This window comes from Carassius auratus, chromosome 3, assembly GCF_003368295.1.
Source record: "Carassius auratus strain Wakin chromosome 3, ASM336829v1, whole genome shotgun sequence".
Classification (NCBI taxonomy): Eukaryota; Metazoa; Chordata; class Actinopteri; order Cypriniformes; family Cyprinidae; genus Carassius; species Carassius auratus.
The window spans coordinates 25,856,371-25,867,967 of record NC_039245.1 but is presented as its reverse complement, the minus strand read 5'-3'; the positions used below and the strand labels follow the sequence as shown (position 1 = coordinate 25,867,967).

At 41.6% G+C, this 11,597-nt stretch overlaps 1 protein-coding gene across 2 annotated transcripts in view; it reads left to right on the top strand.

Annotated features, from left to right (window-relative positions):
* The first annotated feature begins 395 nt into the window (after positions 1 to 395).
* The window catches only part of LOC113052516 (probable helicase with zinc finger domain), a 45,040-nt gene continuing 33,838 nt past the window's right edge, over positions 396 to 11,597 (top strand). The window contains exons 1-12 of one of the 2 annotated variants that reach the window (XM_026216936.1): positions 396 to 499; positions 3,263 to 3,463; positions 3,916 to 3,952; positions 4,455 to 4,579; positions 5,541 to 5,597; positions 6,132 to 6,180; positions 6,306 to 6,381; positions 6,500 to 6,698; positions 7,864 to 7,971; positions 8,301 to 8,601; positions 8,947 to 9,214; positions 9,827 to 10,166. In XM_026216936.1, coding sequence (XP_026072721.1) covers positions 3,281 to 3,463; positions 3,916 to 3,952; positions 4,455 to 4,579; positions 5,541 to 5,597; positions 6,132 to 6,180; positions 6,306 to 6,381; positions 6,500 to 6,698; positions 7,864 to 7,971; positions 8,301 to 8,601; positions 8,947 to 9,214; positions 9,827 to 10,166 — 1,743 coding nt within the window. In that variant the 5' untranslated portion in view covers positions 396 to 499; positions 3,263 to 3,280. Of the gene's footprint in view, positions 500 to 580; positions 782 to 3,262; positions 3,464 to 3,915; positions 3,953 to 4,454; positions 4,580 to 5,540; positions 5,598 to 6,131; positions 6,181 to 6,305; positions 6,382 to 6,499; positions 6,699 to 7,863; positions 7,972 to 8,300; positions 8,602 to 8,946; positions 9,215 to 9,826; positions 10,167 to 11,597 lie in introns of those variants that run through there. The other variant, XM_026216930.1, reaches the window with a different exon arrangement.

Sequence of the window (11,597 nt, the reverse complement as noted above, 5' to 3'; positions counted from 1 at the left end):
ATGAGGAATGTGTCTGGTTTCAGAAGGACGTAGTGCTGAAAAAAATAAATAAAATAAAAATAAAAAATGTAGCGATTCTATTTTTGCTGCTTGCAAATATTCTCAAATAAACCCCAGACCTCTCTGTTTTGTTATCATGAGAGAATTTGAACAAAGCCTTTCATTGATCCAACTGTCTAAGAAAAAACAAGCTTTAAAATCTTCATCTGTTTGTAACTCTTTTCCAATTTTTAATTACATATGACATGATATATATATTTAAATTTAGTGTGTGATGCATTAAAAAGACCCCTTTTTAAATTATTTAATTATTTTTGTAATTTTAATTTGTTGATATTTGTATCACTATTTCTATAATGTTTAGAAATAAATAAACATCAATCTCTAAAGCGTGAGAGTCCTGTGCAGTGGCAGGAAGAAGTGCGCAGAAATATTTGACCCATAATGCACCGCGACAGGCTGACAAGTGGATCCAAGATGGCGTAGAAAGTAAAGCTAGGTAAGTGCAGACTTCCTCTAACACCTTCCTGAGGTGCAGCGTTCGCCCTCCTCACACCTGTCCTGCCGTCGACCCCGCTGTCAGCTCGCGTGTCCCGCGCGTCAGGACGCGGGGTATAGCGGCGCGCGTTTGCACGGTTAACGTGATGATGAAAAGGCCTGGTCGCAGCTGCGCGACTCTTTACTAGCAGCTAAAGATGCTCGCGTTGAGCTGTGATATTCGCTTCCCATCTGAGCCGTTCATCACACACACGGACAGAGCGTGTGCTTGGGGTGTGTGAGGGTGAGATTCAGTGCAGATTGTTATGTTCATCTTGCAGGATCGTGTGAATCTGTGTCCGGGGGCGGCTGGAGCTCAAGGCCATGAGAGCAGCGATCATCGCAGTGCACACACACACATTATAACCCCCCTCTCTCTCTCTTAAATCGTGGTTATCAACCGCTATGCTCGTCCAGTAATCACATATCGTGTGTATAAGTGCACGTTGTGGCTGGTTTAGTGTGGGTTTGCGTGGATGTGGCGGCACACACGCAGTTGTTGTTGTTCTTTAGGATGGACACGGCGGCTGTGTTTCAAAACCGAGCGCGCTGCCTTCCTGGACATCACGTCTGGGCGTCGGACTCGGAAGCGCTTTTTTCGAACGTTCGAATGGCACGTTCGAATCGAACTGGTAAAGTGAAGGAATCGAACGCTGGAAGCGAGCGTCTCGAGCGCGTCCACGGTGCGCGTGGATGTTGTCTCGGTAGGCATCTCGCTGGCTTTTGAGACGCGGCCACACACTCGCACTCAGACGGGACATCTATTATTAACTGACCCGGAATCCAAATATAGAGTGTTTATATATTTTACCGAGGCTCTGTTGCCTTGTTTGGTGCGCTGGAGGTTAATTAGATGCTGGATTGTGAGGACTGTTATTGTTTGATACCTGACGGTCTCATTCTCTCTGTGTGTGAGTGAGGAACTCCGCTCAGGGTTTTTAACATTATGCAAATATCAACAACAATACAGTTGTTTATATCATGTTATGTATATGTAGGACTATGTGAGTATCTTCTTGACTTGAGCTGTAAGCAGCCTGCAGTCGATTCAATAAATATTTACATTTGAGTTTACATTTTTACATAACTGATCGGTAACCAGTGAACATTTAGTATAGAATTAATTTAATTATTTTATATGTCTTATTTCAGTCCTACCATGGTAAGAAGTTGATAAAGTTGTCCGTTTATTAGCACATCGGCTGCATTATTTTAATAATGTAAAATAACGTGAATTGAGAGAAAAGCTGCTGTATATTTACAGACATGTAAAGCTATGGCATATTTTGGGCGAGCATATTCATCAGAATGATATTAACTTCTAAAAAAACAAGAATAAGCATATTTTTATTTATCATTGAGCGTGGCTGATTTACAGTAAGTTATTCTTACTGCAGTGAATCTTTGTATGTTTTGATGAGCAGTGTCCATAAATAAAAACAAGGAACCAAAGAGAGACAAAGACAATTCTAGTTTGAAGGAGACTTCCCATATATGGTTTTACAGTAGTAACAATAAACGTATTGACTGTGGTGTTTTGATGGAGACTCTAGCGTCACGTTTGTGAAGCAATGGCATTACTGTTTATTTAACTGCACATTATAACAGTATATGATGTGCAGCAATGATAATGAATGTTTGTAACCCTTACAGAAAGTACTCAGTGGTATCAGTGTGCAGTGATGGAAATACTATGGTACTCTGGTGATGTGTGCTCAGTGCACACTCACTGGTATTTGCATTTTTCTAATGTAAGTAAAATGATAGATAGCTGATAGTCTCGTGGCTAGTACACCAACATGTAGTGCAACCGGAGTTTGACTCCAGTCTCAAGGACCTTTGCTGATCCCGTCTAATCTCTACTGTCCTGTCAAAATAAAGGCATGAAAAGACCAAAAAATAGAACTTACTGAAAACATGAAATGTACAAAATACTATAGCATGAAGTATCTTTATTTAATTTACTATTATTTTAATTTGATATCATAAAGTTATGCCCATAAGTGATGGATTAGCCTATTTGGGCTGAACTGTTGCTGGGGTCTTCTCATACGATGGTCATCAGTAGATATATAATATTGCTTAATTTAGTGTTTTTTTTTTTTTTTTTTTTTTTTTGGATTTTGGTTTAGTTGCTTGGAATAAAATATTTGGAGCATTCGCTCAAACCAAAAAAAAAAACAATGTGGAAAAAGTGTTCACAGCCGCCTCGGCTAACTCAGTCCAGATGGACGCCACAGCTGTGACCTAATTATTACAGAAAAGGAAAAGTGACACCACACTACAACAGAATTTGCACAAACCAGTGCGACCGGTGGGAAATGTCTATTTGAACTCCATTTTATGTGTTCAGCAAGTTTCAGTTCTTCAGATAAAAACACTTTGTGTGCCTTCAGCTGCTTTTCTAGTCGTTTCAGCCTTGAATAATACTCGTACGTTTGAAAAGCTTAATTCCAAATTAAAAGGCTTAAAATCTGAATGGCGCAGCTTTATATGTCAATGCATACATATGTCAATTTATATATCAACAGTGTTCTTTGATTTTAATGAAAGGCAACTTTATCTAACTGAGTATTTGCACAATTTCTAATTTTTAAATGATGATAAAATAGATTTATGGTTCAAAATGAGCACCCAAAGCATTGTGAGATTCTGTGGATGTGAAACTCGTGCATCCATTCAAATTCAGTTTTGGGTGTTTAACCCTCTGTGTTTCTCACGCCAGAAACTCTGTCCCAGAGTCATGGAGGACAGAAGGCCACAGAAGTCATGTGACGAGGCCATTGGATCATTAGTGAGGCAGGAGTATGAGGCGGCAGTGGCTCACAGCACCGAGGCCCTGCTGGCCATGGGACCCCCGACCCCCGCCACGGCCCTCCTCCGAAAGCGTGCCCTGCTCTACCGCATAGCAGCACGACTCCAGCTGGTGAGGCCGACCGGCCACTGCATGTCATAGAAACACATCCATGCTTTTGCTTTCTACATTTTGTCACTGTTTCTTTGTCACTGTATTACTTTCCTAACTTGTCTCTTTGCAAAACTACAGTTTTTAATTAAAAGATGTACCCATCTTGGAAGATGTTTCTGTTAAAACTGGTGTTTCAGGAACATTTGCTGTGTTTTAAAGCTCAATGAAGTCAAGACATCAGGAAGAATTGTTGTTATACGGGTTACTTCAGAGTTAATGTATTGAGAAAATCATTTTTTAACTCCTTTTCTAAAACTAAGAAGAGTTTGCTTTTAAATGCTCAAGTATGAATTAATGTGGACTTTCACAGTGCCTATAATTTTCACTATAATTTCTTTTTTTATATATATATATATAGTTTTGATTAGGAAGGTGGAAAAGTAACTAACAATTTGTGCTTTTTTCAACAGAAGGACTATGATCAGGCTGATGAAGACTGCAAGCATGGTAAGATAATACCTTTATGAATTTCCTTCTTCTGTTGAACACAACTTAAGATATTCTGAAGAATGTTGCTAACCAAAAAGTTGACTGTATCCATTAAATTGTACAATATGGAGAATAATATGGAAGTCAATGGCTAACATTAACTGTCATAAAGTCGTACATACAGGTTTGGAACAACACGAGAGTGAGAAAATAACACCGTTTTCATTTTTGGGGGAACTGTCCCTTTAATGTTTATTTATTTATTTTGGCCTTTAATCAAGGCAATAATTCGCTCTTCTGTAAAATAAAAATCTATATATATATTGTAGTTGATGTGTAAACACTCTTTTTAAAAAAGAAAACAAGATCAAACATAAAATAGTATGATTTATCAAAATTGTGATACCTGTGAAATTGGATAAATGGCACTCCGGTAGAGCCATGCCTTTCATCAGACGGCTCAGGATTATGGGAGGTCTGGTTTGATCAGTCGGGTGTGTTGGTGTGTTTGTCCACGCAGTGTTTGCCGAGGAGCTGGGGAAGGGAGAGGGCAGTTTCAGGGCAGGTCTTCAGAGTCTGCTGCTGGATGGAAGCTTACAGGAAGTGTGCAGTGTTCTCTCTAAAGCCCTCTATGGAGAACCACTGGTAAACCAACCAACGCACCAGTACTTTCCAGATGAGCTAGCTTCATGTATTGTGTATCAAACTGACATTGTGATATGTATCTCAGATTTTATCTTGCTTGTAAAAGCTTTTAGGTAACTATTTACATTAGTTCATTTTAATGAAAGACATTTTGGATTATGCTGTAAACTTTACAATTATGCTTTCAACTTTAGTTTCTCTGTAAACTTTACAGTTGCACGCTACACTTAACAACATTTTTCTTCAAACCTTACAAATGTTTAATATTTATTTTTGAACAAGCTTTACAATTGGACTTTGAACTTTAATTTTGCTCTAAACCTTACAGTTTTCTTCCTCTCAACTTCAGGTGCTTTGAAAGCTTTACAGTTCTGCATTGAATTTTACATTTGTGCTGTAAACTTTGCATTTGCACTCTAAATGATCGTTATGTTCACAGCCAAGTTTTCTGTAAGCTTTACTGTTTTTGTTCCAAGTCTTACAGCTCTGTAAACTATTGCTTATCAAATTTTGCTCTGTTTTAGTTGCTCTGTAAAGCTTTACAGTTTCACTTCACAAAATATACTGTAAACTTTACATTTGCGCTATTAACTTAAATTTAGTTCTAAACCTTCAAATTTTTCTCTCAACTTTAGGTGCAAAAAAAAATTACACAGTTTGCTTTTTATTTGTGCTTTAAATTACAATTGTTTCTAAGTTGTACAGTGTTGTTCTCAACCAAGTTCTCTGTAAGCATTACAGTTTGCTTTTAATTTTAATAGTTGTACTGCAAACTTTACAATTGCTCTGCAAACTTTACAATTGCAGTACATCTGCAAACTTCAGATATGCTAAACTTTACAATTGTGCGTTCAGCTTTAGGAGCTCCGTAAGCTTTAAAGTTTTGTTCTGTAAATGTTATATTGGGAACCTCTCTCCTTTTAATTGACTAAAATATACAAATGCTTTCTGGTTGTCATAGAACGGGATCATGACTAAAGACATGACAAGACTGAAGATGCTCCTCTCAGAAATAGAGGTCAGTTTGTCTTCCTGTGGTTGTTTCTTATATTACCCATTCTTAAAGGGGACATAACCCACACAGTTTCTGCCAATCTCATGTTAATCTTGAGTACCTATAGAGTAATATTGCATCCCTCATATTTCAGAAGAGTCTTTATTTAGAGTTTGATTAGATTTGATAAAAGACAGATAAAGCTGTACGCTTCTGTCTGGAAACGGTCGAGCTCATGGAGGCGTCCCGTAAGTGGGCGGAGCTAAAGAGTCACACTCACACTGTGACATTGACAAATAAAACTTAATAAATAATACTTAAAATAATACTTAAATACTTAAAGTCAGAATGCATGAAATAGCACTAGACCTCGTCTTGAAAGGCTTTACACGCAGTCAGCATCACTTGCTTTTTAATTTCTCTGTGAAAATGTCAACCTTTGCCTTCAAATGACTTGTAGTTTCAAGAACTAGTACCTCTCACCACAGCTTTCATGTATGACTAAGAGACCTGTCAGAGAATAGTGCGTGTGACTCACAAGGGTGGTCTCAATTGCAGGCTGTGGGGAGTAAGATGGCATCAGAGTTTTCTGAAGAGAACGAGGAGGGTGAGTTCCCCTTCAGTTTCACAATGCATCATTCTTCCTCTCTGATATTCTGGCTCTTATGTGAGCTTTTGACACGCTATCTGTCGTTCTTTCCTCTTTCTTTCTTTGTGGTGTTCTCCGGACAGATGTTCAGGAAGGCTGGCAGTTTCGTCCTCCTCCTCGAGGGGTCACTAGTAGTGAGGAGTACACGTTGTGTAAAAGGTACACTAGTCCTGTCAGCAAATAGAGCTGTTTTTGAGCACAGCTTCCTTGTCCAAACTGTGTGCCATTGCTCTGTTGTTGATGGATTGTAATGTGCTGTTTTGCCGGTTTGTGTCAGGTATTTAGAGCAGGGTCTGTGTCGGTACGGAGCTCAGTGCACCTCGGCTCACTCTCAGGAGGAGCTGACCGAATGGCAGCAGCGCTACGCCTCGCGACTCATCCGCCTCAAACAGCAGCAGGAGGGCAAGCACTTCACGGAGAACTACATGGAGGCGCTCATCGAGAAGTGGATCAACTCCCTCACGCCGGAGAGAGTGGTACAGTCCGCTTGATCCAATATCTAAGTTCACTAGAGAGTCACTAGTAAGATGCAACCAGCTTACTAAAGGCCAAATGCACTGAAATTTAATTGAAATACATTTTTGGCTGAAATTGACAAATGGTGATGTTTAATTATCAAGCAAAAAGGACTTCTAATTTCAAATTGATTTTCATTGTAACGAACCAAGATCTGTTACTCCATGTTGTGTTCGGTTGATGCGCGAACCTCTTATTTGTGGAGACCGACCGTCTATTAATTGCAGTTAGCTTTGAAACTTTTGATATGAAACAAAGTCTCAGCCCCCAAATCCTCTCAGTTTGATCACAAAGTTCCACTATAAACTTTTGACACTCTTTGTGACGTAACAGATCACTGTAGCCACATCAGTTCGACTTTGTTACTAGTTATAGCACCAAATAAACCTGAACGAACATCAGATTGAATGTTAAAAGAAACAGTACAACTTTAACTGTATTTGTTGAATCAGTTTTAATAAAACGGCTTGTAAACAATGTCATGTAATGATACATTTACCTCAAGAAAGCCATTCAGCATCCATAAACTCGCTATATACGCCTCCTCCAAAATCACATTACAGTACAAAGCTCATAATATTTCAAAAACAACGACATCCGTTCTCGTTTGGTCTGCAATAGCACTGAAAATGCTAATGTCTGCGTAGAGGCATGCAAATACATACTTTGACAAGCAAGTAGGACAGCCTATCGTATTCCTCGGACCGAGGAACGTGATTGGACGAACATTTTATGGTCTGGTTCTGTGCCTTCCACAGACAATATAAATAAATATTACTATATTTTAGACCGCATAATATAGTGATTTCTATTGCGATGTGACTTTCAACCAGCGTAACAAAAACTGTTTTGGAACCAAATTGCCTACCCTGCCTTTAAGTCAGTTTGAAAACTTCTTGGTTTATTGTGGTGTATTACTACTCTGAAGTCTACTCTTGATCTAGAGCTAGTTATATTACATGCTGATAGCACTGTGCCTCTTGGAAACTCTTTGGCCACCATTGACTACACCGTAGCGTAGTCTGTTTACAGAAATAATATTTTGACACACTGTGGTGGCCCTTTCCAGTCAGTAGAGTCAGATGCTGTCTGTCTGTTGATTTACTGGTTTGTCGTGTGGTGCAGATGAATGACTGTGTGGATGGAGTTACAGTGGAGCACAGCTCAGATCTCTCGATTACTGTCAACACCAAGAAATCATCTCACTCCTGGACGTTCACGCTCTACTGCAAGGTTTGGACAATCTAGCCTCTCTTTCCACAAGTTTGTTTGAAGAGAATCGAATTAGCGTTCAAATCTGATAATGTTTTCAGAGTTAAAGTCAATGCAAAATCAATTAACTTTAATACTTCTTATTGTGCATGTTGTTGTTTTTTAATCTAATAAACATTTGAAAAATGATGGCAAATGACGATTTTCTGTTGTATGTTTCTTCATTGAATTTTCTATTTCCTGCTGAACACGGGGCCGTGTTGACTTTAAAGCTGAAAGTGTGCGTGATCTCGGAAGAGGGTTTAAATCTCAGGGCTGATACAAGCGGGAATTTGTTTTGTCTCAAACAGCCGGTCCGTACGCTACACCGCATCGCTCTGCTTTACGATGCCAACCGGCCACATTTCTCCATCACGGCGGTCTCGGCCGGGGACGTGTCTACCCAGGTGCCCCAGGAGGTGTGTGCGGGCGGCTGTCAGGAGTGGAGCGCCCCGGGCCTGGTGCAGAACGGCATGGACCACTGCGTTTACACCGTGGAGGTCTCCTTCAGCACGGAGATCTTCGGGACCTTCCGGCAGACCGCGGTCTTTGATTTCGGCTCCGAGCCCGTGCTCATGCAGCGAGTGATGGTGGACGCCGCCTCCATTGAAGGTAGGAAAGCGGGAAAATGCTCAATGTTTTACTTTTACTCAAACCTCATGTTGCTTCAAGCGAGCAGGACTTTGATTCTTTTGTGCAAGACGAAGAGGAAGTGCTTCGTGCTTTTTATTTATTTCGTTTTCATGCAATACAAAAAAAAGCACCAAGTCAGGTGCCTTCTGCTGAAAATGTGCTATTGCAGCAAAGGAAAGAACCCTGCAACAAATCTAACTAACTGACATATTTATGCATGTATATACGAACATACCAGATTCCTAACTGCATGCATCTCAGTATCTTTTCAAATTTTAGCCTAGATCAGCATTTCAACATTATCCTCTACCCATGATCCCACAGATCTGGAGAACTTGATGCAGGCGCGACAGCAGCTTCTGATGACGGCTAAGCGCTGGGACTCGTCATGTAAAACCATCGTGGAGTTTGTCCCGAATGAAAACATGGATCTAGAGCGCAGTCTACTGACCCGCTATCAGATCCCCCTCTCTGCCGACCAGCTCTTCACCCAGTCTGTGCTGGACAAAACCCTCACCAGAGACAACTACCAGCCCCGCCTGCACGACCTGCTCTACATCGAGGAGATCGCTCAGTACAAAGAAGTCAGCAAGTGAGTAATCTGAGGATCACCGTCAAGTCTGGTCCACTTTGACTTTTACAGAAGCACCGTTAAAATAAGGATGCAACAGTGTGGTGGTAACTTTAATGAAAATAGTGGATTGTTATCTTTTTGCATGAATATAAAAGCATCCAAAATTCTACATTCAAACAAAAATAAACCTCGTTCTGTCTAAACTTCTAGGTTTTCGTAAAAAGTGCTCATATTTGTAGCCTGGTCATTTGTAAATGCAACTTGGTTTGCTGAAGAGTTGATAAAAGGTGTGCACCGACACCTGGAGATGGCAGAGTCCATATGCATCGAATTTCATATCAATTCTTGATTGAGCTTATATAATGAAATGTTCTTCTAAGATATTTCCTAATAATTCCCTGTTTGTTGGCACTAGAGGTCGCTAGTGGTCTTTTTGAAAAAGCAAGTGAGCATTGTTTGTGGAAGTATCATATTGTATTCTATTGTGATTTAATTATTGATATGTTATTATTCCTTTATTTATGTTTCCTGACATGTAAACTGAGGTCAGTAGTTGGCAGACATTAACTGTTACAACCAACATTGCGTTTTCATGTTCTCCTAAACGTGCAGTTTTTTTTTTTTCCTCAGGTTCAACATCAAGGTTAACCTGCAGCTGGTGACGAGCTTCATGTTGACTGGCATTTCTGGTGGTGCCAAGTACGCTCAGAACGGACAGCTGTTCGCACGCTTCAAGCTGACAGAGACGCTGTCTGAAGATACGCTGTCTGGGCGGCTGGTCATGACAAAGGTCAACTCTGTGCTGCTGCTGCCTGTCTGTAAGGAGCGGATGGGTCAGAATCAGCCAGCCGGAGCCAAGGAACGCGTGTATGAGGCCCTGATCGAGGAAAAGACCAAAGACTACATCTTTCTGCGGGTCTGTAAGGAGTGCTGTGACGAGCTAGGACTGGTGGCGGATCAGGAGCTCCAGGTATGTTAGGACAGTATTCAGAAAGGCCTCCCATATGCTGAGCATGTTATAAAAATAAAATAAAATAGCCAGTTTACACCCAAGCACATCAAGGCCCTAGAAACCAGCGAGAACACTTTAGCATCCTTACAATCTCCTACAGATGAGTCTGAATACCGTACGAACAACCAGAAGATGCTATATAATGTGCATAATGACTAGCAGCGTGTAGTGACTAGCCAGAACGCCTTAGCAGCGTGCAGTGACTAGCCAGAACGCCCTAGCAGCGTGCAGTGACTAGCCAGAACGCCCTAGCAGCGTGCAGTGACTAGCCAGAACGTCCTAGCAGCGTGTAGTGACTAGCCAGAACGCCCTAGCAGCGTGCAGTGACTAGCCAGAACGCCCAAGCAGCGTGTAGTTACTAGCCAGAACGCCCTAGCAGCGTGTAGTGACTAGCCAGAACGCCCTAGCAGCGCGTAGTGACTAGCCAGAACGCCCTAGCAGCGTGTAGTTACTAGCCAGAACGCCCTAGCAGCGTGTAATGACTAGACAGAACGCCCTAGCAGCGTGTAGTGACTAGACAGAATGCCCTAGCAGCGCGCAGTGACTGGCCAGAATGCCCTAGCAGCGCGCAGTGACTGGCCAGAACGCCCTAGCAGCGCGCAGTGACTGGCCAGAACGCCCTAGCAGCGCGCAGTGACTGGCCAGAACGCCCTAGCAGCGCGCAGTGACTGGCCAGAACGCCCTAGCAGCGCGCAGTGACTAGCCAGAACGCCCTAGCAGCGCGCAGTGACTAGCCAGAACGCCCTAGCAGCGCGCAGTGACTAGCCGGAACGCCCTAGCAGCGCGCAGTGACTAGCCGGAACACCTTAGAAACCAATAAGTGACGCCCTAGCAGCCACCTGGGACTCTCATGCTTGAACTCCACCTCTCTTATACTACTTAAGCCATTCAACCTTCAAGCTGTTATACCTTTCCAGTAAAGTTTGATGTATTTACGGTTTCTCGTCAAGCTTCTCGCTTCTGGTCACTTGCTGGAAAAGACGTTAATTGGTTGATGTCTGTGTTGATGTAAACGGTCAAGAGTGTTAAACTGGTTTCTACTTGTTATGTACAGTCTCGGTTATCTTGTCATAGAGAGGCATGCCAGAGATACATCATGGAATTGGTTTAAGCAGCCATTTGCCATTGTAAATTGAATTGTGATGGAGGAAACCCCAGAGACTTTTGTCAAAGCCAAGACTCAATAAGCATGCTCCTCGACAAAGAGCAGGATTTGGCCTAATTTACCCTCTTTACTCCGTCTAACAGATCCTATTTATCACTGTGCCCTGCAGCATAAAACACAAACACACTCTCTATCTCTCTCTCTCTCACTGTATTTCAATAGTGTTTGTCTCCCAGAATCCCTGTGTGGGCCTGTGTTTTGTGTCTCCACACATGATACTTTGA